The 17,009-nt window shown below is 44.5% G+C and overlaps 1 protein-coding gene across 1 annotated transcript in view; it reads right to left on the minus strand.

The window, feature by feature from the left end:
• Window positions 1–481: 481 nt before the first annotated feature.
• MIPEP (mitochondrial intermediate peptidase) overlaps window positions 482–17,009 on the minus strand; it is a gene marked incomplete at both ends in the record, with an annotated part of 136,496 nt that continues 119,968 nt past the window's right edge. The window contains one exon of the mRNA XM_080689425.1: window positions 482–579. Within this exon, the coding sequence (XP_080545551.1) occupies window positions 482–579 (98 nt within the window). The remainder of the gene's footprint in view (window positions 580–17,009) is intronic.

The raw sequence follows: 17,009 nt of genomic DNA on the forward strand, positions 1-17,009 counted from the left end.
GAACCTGCAATCCTCCTGTTTTAGCCTCCCAAGTACTGGGATTACAGGTGTGTGCCACCATGTCCTGCAAAAATGATAGTTATTCTTAAAAAACTACGTGTTTGATCTTTCTGAAGACTGCTTCAACCTGTCTCCCAAAGTAAAATAATTTTGCTTTTAACTAAGTTTCTAGTTTAACCAATTAAAGATCAAGAGACAAGGGAGAAGTTCAGGGCAGCGAGTGTGAGCCCCACGTCCTCCTGCTCCCAGGCAAGCACAGTTCCCACTGGCTCACTGAGCCGATTTCCACACACTCAGCACCTTCCAGGCAGGTCGAAACCAGCATAATTCAAACAAATTCTTTATTCCAAGTTCCTGGAGCCTAAGGCTTGTCAGAAGTAAGTGCATAAGGAAACCAGAAACAGTTTTTCACAGCCGCAGCATGTACGGGGCTAAGTTACTCTGTGCAGGACTTTGATTTAGAAGATCCAGGGTGTTTCCATTATTCAGAATCCAGAAGGAAAGTCTCAAAGTCCAAATCCAGGTCGGAAACGAGGGCGTCCACAAAGTCATCGACTGACGGGCTCTTCTGAAGCATCCCTGAAACCACAAGAGGCATGAGCAGCACAGGACCCGACACGGGCAGGGATGAGGGCGCAGGTTCAAGCCGCACCAGCCCAACTGTCTGGCTTTCTTGCTTTTTTGTTTGTGTTTTGGTACTGGGAATTAAGCCCAAGGGTGTTCTCTGAGCTATACCCCTACCCTTTTTAGTTTTTATTTGCAGACAGGGTCTTGCTAAGCTGCAGAGGTTGGCCTCGGACCTGTGCTCCTCCTGTCTTAGCCTCCCAAGCACTAGGATTACAGGTGTGGGCCACTATGCCTAACAAGGAGGACATTTCATAGTCATGGGCACCAGGGAGGCCCTGAAACTATGATGTTAAATCACTTTTCTTCTCTTTCTTTTTCAGTACCTTTTCTTTTTCATGTACCTCCGAGCTACACCCCTGGCCCTATTTTTTATTCTTTTTATTTTTGAAACAGGGTCTCACTGAGTTGCAGAGGGCCTCACTAAGTAGCTGAGGCCGGCTGCTAACCGCGTTCCTCCAGTCTCAGCCTCCTGAATGCTGGGATTACAAGCATGCGCCACCACACCTGGCTAAATCACTTTTATTTTCTAATCAGGGCTTAGCTTAGACACTGAGGCTCAAACATACTTTCCAAGAACTTTTGTTACTGGGGTTATTACTAATCACTTGTAATAATATTAGAAGACTGAAGTTTTTAGGTATATTTGGAATCATTAAAAGTTTAGTAAATTTAACTACTTACCAAGACTTTATTGTTAAGTTCTATATACTTCAAAATCAATCAAGTGTTAATTATTTTTATTTCATTTTCTGGCACTGAGGATTGAACCCAGGGGCATTCTACTTCTGAGCTATATACCAATCCTCTTATTTATTTATTTTTGGTACTGGAGAATGAACCCAGAGGCATTCTACATCTGAGCTACACCACCAGCCCTTCTTTAAATTTTATTTATTCATTTATCTATTCATTTATTTTTTGCAGTACTGGGGATGGAACCCAGGGGCATTCTACCTCCGAGCTACACCCCAGCCCTATTTTTTAGTCTTTTTATTTTTGAAACAGGGTCTCACTAAGTTGTGAAGGGCGTCGCTAAGTAGCTGAGGTTGTCTGTGAACTGTGATCCTCTGGTCTCCGCCTCCCAAATGCTGGGATTACAAGCAGCGCCACCATGCCCGGCCTTAAATTAATTAATTAATTAATTAATTTTTGTGGCACTGGGGATTGAACCCAGGGGCATTCTACCTCTGAGCTACACCCCTAGTCCTTTTCTTTCTTTCTTTCTTTCTTTCTTTCTTTCTTTCTTTCTTTCTTTCATTCATTCATTTTTGCAGACCTGAGGATGGAACCCAGAGGCATTTGACCTCTGAGCTACATCCCCTGCCCTATTTTTTATTCTTTATTTTGAAACAGGGTTTCACAAAGTTGCAGAGGGCCTCACTAAGTAGCTAAGGCTAGCCACGAACCTGGATCCTCCTGTCTCAGCTTCCCAAGTACTGGGATTATAAGTGTGTGCCACCATGCCTGGCTTAAATTTCTTAATTTTGAAACAAGGTCTTGCTAAATTGCTGAGGCTGGCCTCAAATCTGCGATCCTCCTGTCTCAGCCTCTCAAGTATTACAGGTCTGTGCCACCTTGCCTAGCTCAAACATGAATTCTTCTGCAGAAATCTTATGCCAGAATCAAGTTACTGGTGTTCCTCCAGGTTTCCCTGTCTTAGAGAACTCCCAGCTTTGTGCACCATAAAAGTCACTGAAGAACTCTGGGACTCAAATTTCCTCGTCGAATATACAAAGTTTCTATAAAGAGAAGATAAAAAGCAGTAGAAAACCACAAGGCACTGCATCTGGCATAAATTAAGAATTAAATCAAAAGCTGATTTGGTCTCCACTCTTTACTTCAAAGAAGGCAAAGATGAAGATTCAAGCACTCGACCTTGGCTCAGGGGCTGAACAGGCCGTGTCTGCTGGCATTTCGTTTTAGGCCTGGCTCCTACAAAGCTATTTTGAACACCATGCCACTAGACGACTGTCAGGGAAAAAAAGTGACAGAAGAATAATGGATATAGACAGGGATGTGACTCGGTGGTCTAGGGCTTGCCTAGCATGCGCGAGCCCTGAGTTCAACCCCCAGGACTGCAAGAAACAGGAGATAAAAATAAGACGAATGGGCAGGAGGGATACGGGATGGGAAGAACACAAGACACAGGGCCTAAAATTGTGCATGGTTTAGATGGGGAGACGGGGGTGGGGAGAGGCCGCAGCAGTCTGAAACCTGCTTCTTCTGCTTCTTCGGGACAGCATTCTTGTATGTAAAACAGGGCCAACAACGTCAATTTCACTGTTGTGCGGTGATATTTAAACCAACTCAGATATGCAAAGTGCCTGCAACAGAACCTGCTCTACACAAGAAACAGATAAAGCTCTTTGTTCATAGTTCTCTTTGAATTCGCTTTCCTCAATCACTCCTCAAGCATTCATTACCACTTAGCAACGGGGCTACCATTTCAAGGGAAATGTTAAAAATAAAGCGGGGGAGGGACAATAACAAATCTAAGACCCCTCTGTAGTTTCCTGCAAAAGAAAAATGTATGATTTCTGGAAGGCATACCATTCTCGAAAAATTCAAATTACAAAATAAATATGGAACCAGTACACAAGACGTTTTCTGCATCACTTGTCATATCTGATTAATATCTGATAATTATAACTTATCACTATAAACAAGTTCGTTATGTTTCAACAATATCAAGTGATGCTGTTTTAGTGATAATGCTATACTTGATTGAATAAATCCCAAATGTTTATGGTTTGAATAAGTCAAGATACCATGTGTATTTCTAGTAGTTCTATTTTACTTTGAATTGCACAAAAAAAATACAAAAGTATGCTTTAAAAAAAAAAAATGCCTGCCAGACTTTCTAAATCTTTGGTGCAGCTCAGTTACCAGGCACTGAATATTTGCTGTGTGTGAGGATCAGGCCAGGACATGAGCACACAAAGGCGGGCAGGCTATGTCACCACACCATAATCATAAAAGCAAACCGTGAAACTGGATATCCATATGGGGGACCCTGACCTCGACCTCACCTCCTAGCACATATATAAACAATGGTTACACATCTAAGCGTAAAAGCTAAAATTACAAGCATCTAGAAGAAGTGTCAGGGAATATCTTTGTGACTCTGAGGTAGGCAAAGGTTTCTAAGGACAAAAAAAAAAAAAAAAAACAACAAACCCTGTAATCATAAAGAACCAATATGTTAGATTTCATCAAAATTAAAAACATCTACTCTTTAAAAGAGGCCATCAAGAAAATGGATAGGCAAGCTGGGCTTGCTGGTATACATTTGTAATCCCAGTATTTGAGAGGCTGAAACAGGAGGATTGCAAGTTTGAGGCCAGCATCAGCAACTCAGTGAGACCCTGTTTCAGTGTCAAAAATAAAACAGGGCTAGAGGTATAGCTCAGAGGAAGAATACACCTAGGTTCAATTTCCAGTACTGCCAAAAAATAAAAGAATAGGCAAACGAGTGGGAGAAATTACCCACAAAACTTAGGAAGAGTATCCAGAATATATATACAACTTCTCCAATCCATCAGAAAAGATTTTTAAAAACTAAAAGTGGACAAGGGGCTTGATTTTTCACAAAAGATATCTAAATGAACATGTACAACTAACAGGCACCAAGAAGACAGTATCACTTGTCACTGGGAATGAACACTAACATCTCGATGCGATACTGTTACACACCTACTAGAATGGCTGAAGTTAAAAAAAGACCAGAGTCCCAAATGTGGGCAGGCTGCAGACCACCTGAGTTGTCCCACACTTGTGAACAGGTAAAGTGATGTGACGACTTAGAAAAAAGGTCTAGAGTTTTTGTTTTGTTTTGGCAGAACTGGGGATGGAACCCAGGGGCATTCTATCTCCGAGGTACACCTCCAGCCCTCTTTTTTATTCTTTATTTTGAAACAGGGTCAAATTAAGTTGTCGAAAGCCTCACTATGGAGCGGAAGCTGGCCGCAACCCTGTCATCCTCCTGTCTCAGCCTTCCAAGTACTGCGATTACAAGTGTGCGCCACCATGCAAGCTAAGGTTCAGCAGTTTTGTATAGAACTAAGTCTGCTCTCCACAGACAGACTTGATGAGCAGCCATCCCTGTGTATCTGTGTCCTGGGAGGCAGAAGAAATAACTGGCTTCTGCCCCCAGGGAAGCAGGCTGATATTAGCAGTGACGGCGTTGCGTGACGGCGTTGCCCAGCTGTGTGTGCCTGGGATGCGCATGAGACTAGGATGGGTGCTCATTCTGTGGCTCAAGGCCTCTCCCCACTGGGGCTTTATGCTTTCAACGCTTGGTTGCAGCTGGGGCTCTTGTCTTGGCATGATACTGGGAGAAAAAGTAACTGAGTTTCGCACTTAAAGATGTTTCCTGGGTGGTCTCCAAGTCTCTGTGGCAACCCCTTGCAAACAGAAGCCTCTGGTGTTTTAGGGGCTGCTACCTGTGCTTACTTCCACGCTTCACCAGGAAAGCCTGTTGGCTCCAGGGTGAGTTCAATGTGTGTACAAAGCTGCAGGGGCTCGCCCTATATTTTGTAACATGCAATAAGTAACCTAAGCAGACCTTCATTTTAACATCAGAGTAATCATGGTCCCTTTAACCCCTTAAATACTGTCTGAGACATCTAACTAGGAAGACTGCTTGGAAATGCAACTGAGGGCAACTGGCTGGCAGCGTGAAGCCAACCCTGCAAATACAGACTCTCATCTGGCTCCCTTGACTACCTGCCTGGGGTGAAATGGTTTGTGTTCCATTTCCAGAACACAGGGGATTACCAGGGCAATTAAAAACATCACAATTATTTTCAGGCTTGAGAGAGAAGTGAGAGTGCCCTCTCTCCTTTGAATGTGTCTCGTGCACCACTTAGTGCCAACCAAGGAGGCCTGACAGAGTAAATGGATGGTTGAATCTGATCGAAGTTTTAGTGAAATACAAAGAGGACTCAATGAAGCTACACACAGGACGTTCACTCATTCATTCTGCCTAATGGGACTTTTTAAGTCTTATTTTCTAGGAAGATGTTACACATAAGAATCACTGAGACCCTGTCTTATAGAAATTATGACCTAGTAGGTCTAAAGTGGAGCCAGTCTCATCAGTCACCTGGGATCCTACTGAGACTATAAATTCTTGATCTGGGCCTCAGACTGAAGAGCTGGAACTGGGGGTGAATGATCAGCTGTGGATGGTGATTTCATACTACGCGGTCCTGAAGCAGAGCAGGCATTTAGGGGTTAAAACAGGCAGCTTCTCACAGAGCTGGGTCATGGGTAAAGAGATTAGAAAGTTACAAGGCCCTGGGACTTAAGGAGGGGGGTTAAAAGGCACCGTGCATCTTCTCAGTAGCTAAACCCTGATTTGTAATGTCAGATTGGCCCATCTTTATACAGAAAAAAGCGAGAATGCAAAAGCAAGCCATTGGCTCCTTGTCACGGGAAGCTGATTAAAAAACACCATAAAAACCTATGTAAGACCTGGGGATCTTGGAGAAGTCAATGCCTCCTCAAGCGGCTACGTTGTACTCTTCTAATTTTAATAAACTTTAGTCTGAGTTTTGCAACTGCTTGTTGTTTTTTTTAAATGGGCAGAGGACAAAACCCATGACATAGGGGCACTGAATGTAACAGGGGGGGCCCAGTCATTGTGGGTTTTTTTTAAATTTTTGTGGTACTGGGGATTGACCCCAGGCACATTCCACCTCCAAGCTACACTCCCAGTCCTATTTTATTTTCATTCTGAAACAGGATCTCACAAAGCTGCTAAGGGCTTCACTAAAGTTGCCGAGGCTATCCTTGAACCTGTGATCTTCCTGTCTCAGCTTCCCAAGTACTAGGGTTACAAGTGTGCACCATCATGACACTACAATCTGTGATTTTCAAAAAGTCCTTCCAGGAATTTCAGAGTATGCTCAAGTGTGAGAAAAGCTGCTTAGAAATCCTGGAGAAAACACATTAAATCTGAAAAGTAGCCAGGCATGGTGCACAGGCCTGTAATTCCAGTACTTGGGAGGATTGCAGGTGGGGCCCGGGTGGAGCTCCCTCTTCCAAAGAAAAGACCAGGGATCAAGATGTTGCCAACATGGAGACTCTGCAGAAAGGAGCTGCCGTGTGTGGGCCCCACAGACTCGGGCTTAAAATGTCACTTTAATAATCTCCTCTTCTAATTATTCAAAAGTTTTCCTTTGAAGGGATGTGAAGGAGGAACAGAGAACAAACCCACGTTCCTCTTTTTCTAAACAGAATTTCAGATGCCTCTGAAGAGGGCACTGTGTCCTGACAGCTGGGCCAAGTGTCCGGTGAGCACTCACCCAGTGAGGCCGACTGGGGAAAGGAGCCAGACTAGTCACCCAGCTTTCCTATGGCCGGAGCAGTCTGAGGTGAAGTGAAATGCTAGAGTCCAACACAGTGTCTGAAGTTTGTGAAATTGGCGTTGGCCATCGACTTAGCTAAACTGTTATAAGGATTAAATATAGTGTGTTTAATGCAGGAAAATGCTCAGTAATAGGCAATAATGACAACCAGATCCGAAGGTCTATGACAGCAAACAGCCTACCTCCCAGGTACAGGGCTGACGGGTGAGGTGGCTTACTATTTTTTGCATAAGTTGAATCCAAAACCCTGGTCTATAATTAAATGTTTAGGCTATCCAGCTTATGAATCATTGCTTATTTTACTTTTTTCTGCTTTTTGCTGTCTGCCCTTTTGTGTGTGTGTGTGTGTGGGGGGGGGTACTGGGGATGGAACCCAGGGGCTTTCTACCTCCAGGCCACACTCCCAGACCTATTTTTTTATATTTTATTTGAAAACAGGCTCTCATTAAGTTACTGACAGCCTCACTAAGCTGCTGAGGCTGGCTTCGAACATGCGTGGATCCTCCTGTCTCAGCCTCCCAAGTGCTGGGATTACAAGCATGCGTCACCATGCCTGGCTGCTGTCTGCTCTTTTATTGGATAGCAGTTTATCTAATAAAGAAAACAAACAAAATATATAACTAAAATCAATTCGTTTTCCTACCAGCTAGCAGCTCTGATCAAAGGTCTATTATAAAGAGATCCCCGAGATGATAGGAAAGTTCTAGATATAGGTAGTGGTGATGCTCGCAGCCACTGTAAGTGTCCAACAATGAAGTGTTACATGTACACAACAGAGTTCTACTCAGTCATGAAGAAGAACAAAATTATGCCACTTGCAGAAAAATGGACAGAACTGCAGAATATGATGCTAGATGAGATCAGCCAGCCTCAAAGTCAAAGGTCAAATGTTTTCTCACAAATGCGGATGTTAGGGAGAAAATAGGAGACAGAAGGACGTCGTGACAGCAAGGAGAGATCCCAGTGGAATCGTGAGAGGGGTCTGAGGGAGAAGAAAGAGGCCTGAGGGAAAGAAACAGACCAAGCAGTGGTGTGCTGACATACGAAGGGGTCACCGCCAACCTCACGAGCATGCACCGGAGGCTGGGGACGGGCAGGACGGTGCTGAGAGAAACACACCAGCAGATGTTGTGTGTGTGTGTCCCACTCTGAATCTCACTGCGATGTATAACGATACTGCGTCAGTCAGTTTCTACAAAAAAAAAGGTTAAAATAGCAAATTTTATGTTCTGTATGCTTTATCAGAATTGAGGAGGAAGAGGAGAAAAGGCATAGGAAGAAGAGGAGGAGGAGAAAGACGATGACAACATTGCGAGCTCTGGATTTGCCCAGGTAAACGGCAGTCGGCCCACTGCTCCCAGCACTCAGCGTAACATCGTGGATATACAGAAGAGCAGGTCATCGCAACGGGTCTGGGAATCCAAGAAAAGGAGGCCTGAGTATTCCCAGCACCACTACTGATTCTAAAAACCCACTGTAATAGTTAATGGCTACATTTTTTTCTTTTCTTTTTTTTCTTTTTGCGGGTCTGGGGATGGAACCCAGGGGCATTCGACCTCCGAGCTACACCCCCTGCCCTATTTTTTTTATTCTTTATTTTGAAACCGGGTCTCACTGAGTTGCAGAGGGCCTCACTAAGTAGCTGAGGCTGTCCACGAACCGCGATCCTCCAGGTCTCGGCCTCCCGAATGCTGGGATTACAAGCGTGCGCCACCATGCCCAGCATGGCTACATTTTTTTATGCTAAAAATAATTATATGTGCAAACTCAGCTCAGAGTGACTGGGAATTATGGCTACAAAGGTTGGCCTGGCAGTTTGAAAAACGTGAAGTGAATTTTATGAGACGAGATCCTCGTTCCAGGTGGGTCTCTCCCCAGCCTGGGGCAACCGCGTGGCTCACCTTGTTGACTTTGAAGTCCTCTGCTACAAGGCTGTGGTTACCCACACCTTTGCTAACGGTGGATTCCCACTATCTACCATCAGTTCCTGGGGAAATTAGACTATTGGCCAGAAAGTGAGATTCCTTTCTTCCTTTGAACTGAGAAACCCCACCCCCACCCCGGCTGATTAGTAACTATTGCCGGTCTCTGTGGAGTCAGGCTGGCCGGGAGGGAAGGCCGGCCGGCAAGCACGGCCCCACACTAGCTTATTTCAGCTCCACCAGCAGACTTAACAATTCCATTCACAATTACATTTCTGGGTTATGAAACACTTTGCCTTTTGAAGCTCAATGTCTTCCTTAGACAAACACACCCACACCTTAAACATGCACACGCCCTCTTCAAAACCAGGGCATTTACAGAAAGGAGGCCTTTGCCTGGGGAACACAGGTGCTCCCTTCCATTCCTTTCTTCCAAAAAGTTCTCAGCTATTTCAGATGCTGCGCTGGGTAAATATCTGAATAAGCCAAAGATTAAGGGTTCTGTTTACCTGGCTATTGTGCATGGTGCCACTTACCATGATTATTGAAATATGTTGAAATCTCAGAGCCACCAAATTCTAACTCTGGCTCCACGGCATGCCTCCTTGCTCATTCCTGCTAATGCTGGGCAAGAACAGGGTGCTCCTGCCAACCTTCCCCTAGCGCCAAGCTCACTCTGCATGCTCCACCCTTGACAGCTCCGACTGACTGTGTGCTGGGGATGGAAGCCAGGGGCAGCCTACCGCTGGGCTACAACCCACTCCCATTTTATTTTATCTTATTTTATTGTAGTACTGGGGATGGAAACCAGGGGCATTGTACCTCTGAGCTACATCCCCCAGCCCTATTTTTTTATTCTTTATTTTGAAACAGGGTCTCACTGAGTTGCAGAGGGCCTAAGTAGCTGAGGCTGTCCACGAGCCACGATCCTCTGGTCTCCGCCTTCTGAATGCGTGCACCATCATGCTCGGCTATTTAAATTTTTTTTTTTTTTTTTTTTTTGTGGTACTGGGGTTCCTGGAAGCCCTTCTATCTTCAGGCTACACTCCCAGACCTGTTTTTATATTTTTTATTTGGAAACAGGGTCTCCTAAGCCAGCACGGCTGGCTTCGAACCTGCGCGATCCTCCTGTCTCCGCCTCCCAAGCGCGGGGATTACAAGCGTGCGCCACCATGCCCGGCTGGCTATTTTTTATTTTGAAACAGAGTCTTGCTAAGTCACTGAGGGTCTTGCGAAGTTGCTGAGCCTGGCCTTGATCCTGTGATCCTCCTGTCTCAGCCTCCCAAGTACTGGGATTCCAGGTGTGCACCACATCTGGCTCTTGACAGATCTTATTTTGCTATACAATCATTTTACTGAATGGAGAGCAGTGAGTTCCTATTGGTCCTCATTGGCAGATGCCAGCTTGCAGAGCTGTACCCAAGATACCTCGCTCTGAGAACTCAACGGTGCCTTCTTTGAGCAAGAAGTAAGCGTGTCAGAGTGTTCCTGACAAAGAGACAACTCAGTTGCAAAATTAAAAAAGAGCAAGTGGAAAACTACAGTAGAATATGTGTGCGTCCACTTTCAAAGCAAGAGATTCCTGGTAGAAGCTGACGAAAAAAAGTGTAAGGAATTTCTCACCACACAGGATGAGCCCCCGAGTCTGAATCTGAACCCCAGTCCGGCCTTGCTCCTGGGTGACCTTAGGCAGGTAAGTTACTGGGCACCCTGGCACCATTCAGAGAATTAAATAAAGCAAAGCATGCAAATCCTGCACAATGTATCACAAATACTCCACAAACGCCTTTACCTGTAGTATTGATACTGCCCTCGTTACTACTGTTATTGCTGCTACCACAACTCTCCCCTGTCCACTCAATTCTAAAATATAAAAGCAGCCAGGCGCAGTGGTGCACACTTGTAATCCCCGTGCTTGGGAGGCTGAGACAGGAGGACCGCACAGGTTCGAAGCCAGCCTCAGCTACTTAGTGAGGCTCTCAGCAACTTAGTGAGACCCTGTTTCCAAATAAAGTATAAAATAGGGCTGGAAGTATAGCCTGGAGGTAGAAAGCCCCTGGGTTCCACCCGCAACAACCCCCCCCCCCACAAATAAATAAATAAAATATAAAAGCAGTAGAAATTAGTCTCCCCAGTGAATAGCTAACATAAAGTCTCACTTCTCTTTGGAAAATTCATATATGAGGCTACTGTGGCATTTAATTAAAACCCCTACTAAAATGTGAAAGGCACGTGCATGAAAAAGGAAGACAAGAATAAATCTCATGCTGAAACTCCAAATATTCTCAGGGTGGAACTTAAGATTTTAAGAATTTTTCAAAGCTTTATTTTGTTTAAACTGCTTGAAGGGGAAATACCAGCGCAGGTGGGCCTCCTTCCTGACCCTGCAGCTTAAGCAAACGAAACGTTCATCTGGTCCTGCAGGAGAGAGTAAGGAATGGAGCTGCTGTGCTCCCACACTCTCGCTTACTCTTAGGAAAGACTGGATATGCTGCTCAAGCATTTAAGGTGTGCTGACTCTGAGTTTAGGAAGCGATTATTCCACAAGAGAAACTTTAATGAAACAATGATTCAACACAAAGAAAATTGGGCATAGGCATGGTAATTCCATAATCTAATTTCATTATTAATTGTATTACATAATAGTCAAAAGAAAAGTTTCTTCTAGGGAGCAGAAGGACTCAAACCCTAGAAGACAGCATTTAAATGTTCTTCCAGGAAACAATCCAGTTAAAACAATCCAGTTTCCTGTCCGTGACTGGTGGCAGCATTCCTAACAAGAGCTGGATGGTAAGTGCCAACTCCAGTTCTTCAACTACAGTCTGTTCTAAATCTCCAGTATTATGATTTTTAAGTTTTTTTGGGGAGGGGCTTCTGGGGATGGAACCCAGGGGCATTCTACTTCTGAGCTACGCCTCAGCCCATTTTATTTTTTATTTTGAAACAGGGTCTTGCTAAATTGCTGAGCATGGCCTCAACTTTCTGAGCAAGGCTCCCACAGTCCCAAGGACTGGGCTTACAGGCATGTGCCGCCACGCCTGGCTCACTACTAGACTTTGATTGGTGAATGTTCCAAGTGTGAATTCATGAGTATACCCCAACATCAGTCTTGCCTGAAGTACTCAGCTTCTCAGACCTCAGCCCTGGGAGCCAAATGCCTCAGGCTACCAAGCAACAAAGCTAAACAAAAAGGGATCTAGATCAAGAGCTTTGGAGAGAGAATATGTGCCTTTTTAACCTGCTTTCATCCCATTGCACAAATACCCATTTCTAACTACATGTTAAAAACACCATCTGCAATGACCAGCTTTGTAAGAAAGTTTTATGAGTGTTTTTTTTTTTTTTTTGGGGGGGGACTACTAGGGATTGAACCCATTCTACCTCTGAGATACACCCCCAGCCCTATTTCTTTTTTTTGTTCCTTATTTGTGGAGGGCCTCACTAAGTAGCTGAGGCTGGCCACGATCCTGTGATTCTTCTTTCTCAGCCTCCCAAGTACTGGGATTACAAGTATGTGCCACCAAGACCAGCTTTTGAGTTTCTAGAAAGTATTCAAAGCACTGAAACAATGCTATCTACATTTGTTTTAGAAGGTGGTACACATAGATTTATTAGAAAATGGCATTGGTGGAACATTTTCCAGAATGAATCTACTACAAGTTATTTACTTGGGGAGGAGAATAAACCCCTCATTCCTGAAATAAGGTCAAACTCTAGATATATTAATCTCAGTGCTACAGTCTGAAAGTAGAATGCCCCTGGGCCTCCCGTTCTGGGGGCAGCCACGCTCAGAGGCAGTCTCCTGGGGCTGGCCTTTCAGGGACGTGGCCCTGACGCTCTATGTGGTCCTCACTCCTTTTCCTCACTCTCTGCTCCCCACCGGGCCCTGCGGACCGACTGCCCATCCTGTTCGGCCGCCAGTACAAATGGACTACACATGTCGACTCTCCAGACCCCAAAGCAAATAAATCTTTCTGCAAGTTTTCTGTGTGTCAGGTTTGGTTTGGCTTTGTTTTGTTTTTGTGGTAATGTGGATTGAACCCAGGGGCATTCTTCCTCTGAGCTACACCCCAGCCCTATTTTTTTTTGGGGTGATACTGGGGTTCCTGGAAGCCCTTCCACCTCCGGGCTTCACTCCCAGACCTATTTTATATTTTTTTGAAACAGGGTCTCTTAAGCCAGTGCGACTGGCTTCGAACCTGCGCCATCCTCCTGTCTCCGCCTCCCAAGCGCGGGGATCACAAGCGTGCGCCACCACGCCCGGCGTTCCAGCCCTATTTTTAAAATTTATTAATTTTACTTGGAAATGGTATTTCGCTAAGTTTCTGAGAGCCTAGCTAAATTGCTGAGGCTGGCTTTGAACATGTGATCTTCCAATCTCAGCCTCTCAAATCCCGGGATTACAGGTGTGCACCACTTACGCCTGGCTATTTTTTGTTTTGATACAGGGTCTCACTTGATTGCTTAGAGCCTCGCCAAATTGCTGAGGCTGGCTTCAAACCTGTGATCCTCCAGTCTCAGCTTCCCAAGTACTGGGATTATAGGCATGCGCCACCACACCTGGAGCTATCTACATTTTAAAAAATTATACATTATTATGGAGCTTCATGAAAATGTTTAGGCCTATAAAATACTTATAATTTAAAATACTTGTAATTTTTATGATATAAAAATTTTAGAACCAGGCAAATAAAAACTTGCTCTCATTCTAATAATCACAACCTTTTTTATGGCACAAGAAACCTTTGACCCTGAAAGTCTGTTTTGATATTAACAGGTCTCCTCATTTGATGGTCTTCACTGAAGGCTGATACATGAGCCTGGAAAGCTCCAGATATAGCTGTGACCCTGGCCAGCAGTTGAACTTCCTTCAGACAGCTTAGACTATCGAGTGCAGAGACCATAATGAACATGAACATTAAAATGGTGTCAGAGAGCCGGGCATGGTGGCGCACACTTGTAATCCCCGCGCTTGGGAGGTGGAGACAGGAGGATCGCGCAGGTTCGAAGACAGCTGTGCTGGCTTAAGAGACCCTGTTTCCAAAAATAAAATAGGTCAGGGAGTGTAGCCTGGAGGTAGAAGGGCTTCCAGGAGCCCCAGTACCACCACCACAAAAATAAATAAAATATAAAAATAAATAAATTTTTAAAATGGTGTCAGAGCCGGAGTGGTGACACACACTTGTAATCCCAGCATTTGGGAGGCTGAGACAGGAGGATTGTGGTTTGTGGACAGCCTCAGCTACTACTTAGTGAGGCCCTCTGTAACTCAGTGAGACGCTGTTTCAAAATAAAGAATAAAAAATAGGGCTGTCCATCCCCAGTACTGCAAAAAAAAAAAAAAAAAAAAAAAATGGTGTCAGAAAAGTATACAGAGAACGGGTAGGAAAGGACAGGAGAGGCCCCTGACTCAGGATGAAATGGAAAGCATCTACAGACTTCTGAGCCACCAGTCAAATGTCATCTAGGGCTTACTTCAACAGTGGAGTTTGGTTGGCATGCTGGTACTTTTTAACTATCTTAATCTTTGCATATTTAATGAATGAGTGTGAGGGGTTTGCTCTAAGTCATCTACAAATACAGAACCCACTATGAGGTGGGCACCATAGGCCAAGGCACACAGCCTCTGGGCATGGTGTGGCATTCATTAGTTCTGGGCCCCTATACCCAGGGATGGAGCTGGCCAGGCCAGGGAGAACCTGTCAAGTATTGGTGCTATCTCTCCTGTGAAAATCCCACTTGATTAAAGAATTTAAAAAGCAAAGAGACATTAAAAAAAAAGAAAGAAAACTTAGAGCTGGGCTTAGTGATACATGCCTGTAACCTACTACTTGAGAGCCTGAGACGGGAGGACTGCAGGTTCAAGACCAGTATCAACAACTTGGAGGTCTTCAGTAACTTAGTGAGACCCTTGTTTTAAAATAAAAAAATAAAATAGGGCTGAGGATGTAACTCTGAGGTGGAATGCCCCAGGTTCAATTCCTAGTTAAAAAGATCGTGTGTGTGTGTGTGTGTGTGTGTGTGTGTGTGTGTGTGTATAAAATAAAATAAACTTAGGAGCAGCCACCTAAAGACAGCACACTGGCCTTTTGCCACACAAGGCCAATATTTAGTGATTAATCTGATGGCATGATTAGAAGTTAACTGCATGTTTTAAAACTGGAAGTCATAACTACTAATTTCTAGTGCCATGAAACAATATAAAATGCCTTTTGTGTAAAGTTACTGTGTCTACATCTTGACAAGAGAGAAAAATCAATCAAGTGGGTATTGAACAATGACTGTTTATTTGGCGACTTTAAGCGTCAGCTGTAATTCTGCTGACGGGCAGGGCTTACAGCTCCCTGCTTGCTGTCATGTTTGCCTTGTACAAACAGCACCCACAGTGAAACCCACATCAGCACATCTGGGCTATTCAGCAGGGAATCAAGTTACTTAAAAAAAAAAAAAAAAGCCTGAAGCTCCTACCTAAGGTGATGTGTCAACAGGAGAGCACACTCCAAAGTAGACCAAATGTTCTGGTCAATGTGAATAAACACACTGCCCTGTTGATGAGAGCTGTCTAAGGGCAAAATGAATTTGCACTATAGAAAAGTGGTTTTCAATGGTTTCTCATGGTCCTCAAAATAAATGCCCCCATTTCTTGCAGTGTTGACCACACCCTGCCTGGTGCCTGTTTACCTCCCGGCCTCATTCTGCACCTCGACCACCCTGTTCCTCAATTACACTTAAGGCCTTCTCTTCTGGACCCAGGATCGACACAGCGGGACCGGAACCATGGTGACAGCACCAGTCCTGAGAATCCTACCAAGGAGGCTTCTATGTTAGGACAGCTTATTATTTGATGAAAACCTGTGATCACACAGACTCTCCATGTGCTCTAACTGCAGCCAGTTTCCATTAGTAATATCTCACTTTGATGTGGTACACTGGCCACAGAGGACCAATCCTGGGAGAGTATTATCACTTAAAGGTATACTTTATTCACGGCACCTCAGTTTTTACCGAATGCCCCTTTTCTGTCCCAGAATCCCATCCTGCCGATCACCTGGCTGAGGAGTGAGTGCTGCCCCTTCCTCTTCTTCCAAGCTGCTCTCTGGAAGGAACTCATGCTGTCCCGCCCTTGCTTAGGGGTGGGAGGCACTGCGCCATCTCCTTGAGGCAGGAGAAGGTACACAAATGATTAAGAAGCCAGGCATGGTGGTGCACGCTTGTAATCCCAGCATTTGGGCAGTTCAGACAGGAGGATCATGATTCACGGCCCCAGCCTTAGCTATTTAGTGAGGTCCTTTGCAACTCAGTGAGACCCTGTTTCCAAATAAAGAATAAAAAAAAGGGCGTAGCTCGGAGATGGAAAGCCCCTGGTTTCCATCCCCAGTACTGAAAAAAAAAAAAAAGATTTAGAATTCCTTTCCGTGGGAAATATGTCTATGCTTTCCACTTATTTATTCATTCAATCACTGATATCATCTATACTTTGTATTCAGAGTACTATGCCAATGCTGCATTACTTATCTGATTGCTCAAACTTGTCCTTGCTATGGCCACTGTGCGCTGTCTGGCTCCTTCCTGAGTGCCTATGACTTAGGCATCCATCCCAGTGTGTTTCTGAGCATTTTCTTATTTTCTGGCCCTAGAAGATGCTCAGGGTTCATCTTGAATCTTCCTTGCTCCAGGCCTAGAATTGGCCGTTTTTCCAAAGAGCCCTGATTCCTCTTAAGGAAAATGGTGTGAACCCACCCTCTGCGTGCTGGCATTCCTGATGCCACTGCAACCAAGGAGGCTTTTAAAGAAAAGATCAACATCTCCATAGATGGCTGTGTTAATCTCCCTGGGGTATCGAGGGTGACCTTTTACAATATAAGCTTTAATTCACTGGTTTGTTTTGTGAATAAACATAGTATTTAATGAGCTAGAAGAGATGAGGTTGGATAATTATGGCAAAAGCGAATGTGTTTTGGCAACCATAAAGCTCTGCAGAAATGTAAAGTATTAAATGATTTTAATCAGCTTAAGGTAAGGCCCTGCGGGCTTTTAGAACTTGCTTCTGAGTCAGTGTGGAAGGGAGTTTCAGTTTGCTGAGAAATGA

This window comes from Muscardinus avellanarius (assembly GCF_963383645.1).
Source record: "Muscardinus avellanarius genome assembly, chromosome: 2".
In the NCBI taxonomy this organism is placed as follows: domain Eukaryota; kingdom Metazoa; phylum Chordata; class Mammalia; order Rodentia; family Gliridae; genus Muscardinus; species Muscardinus avellanarius.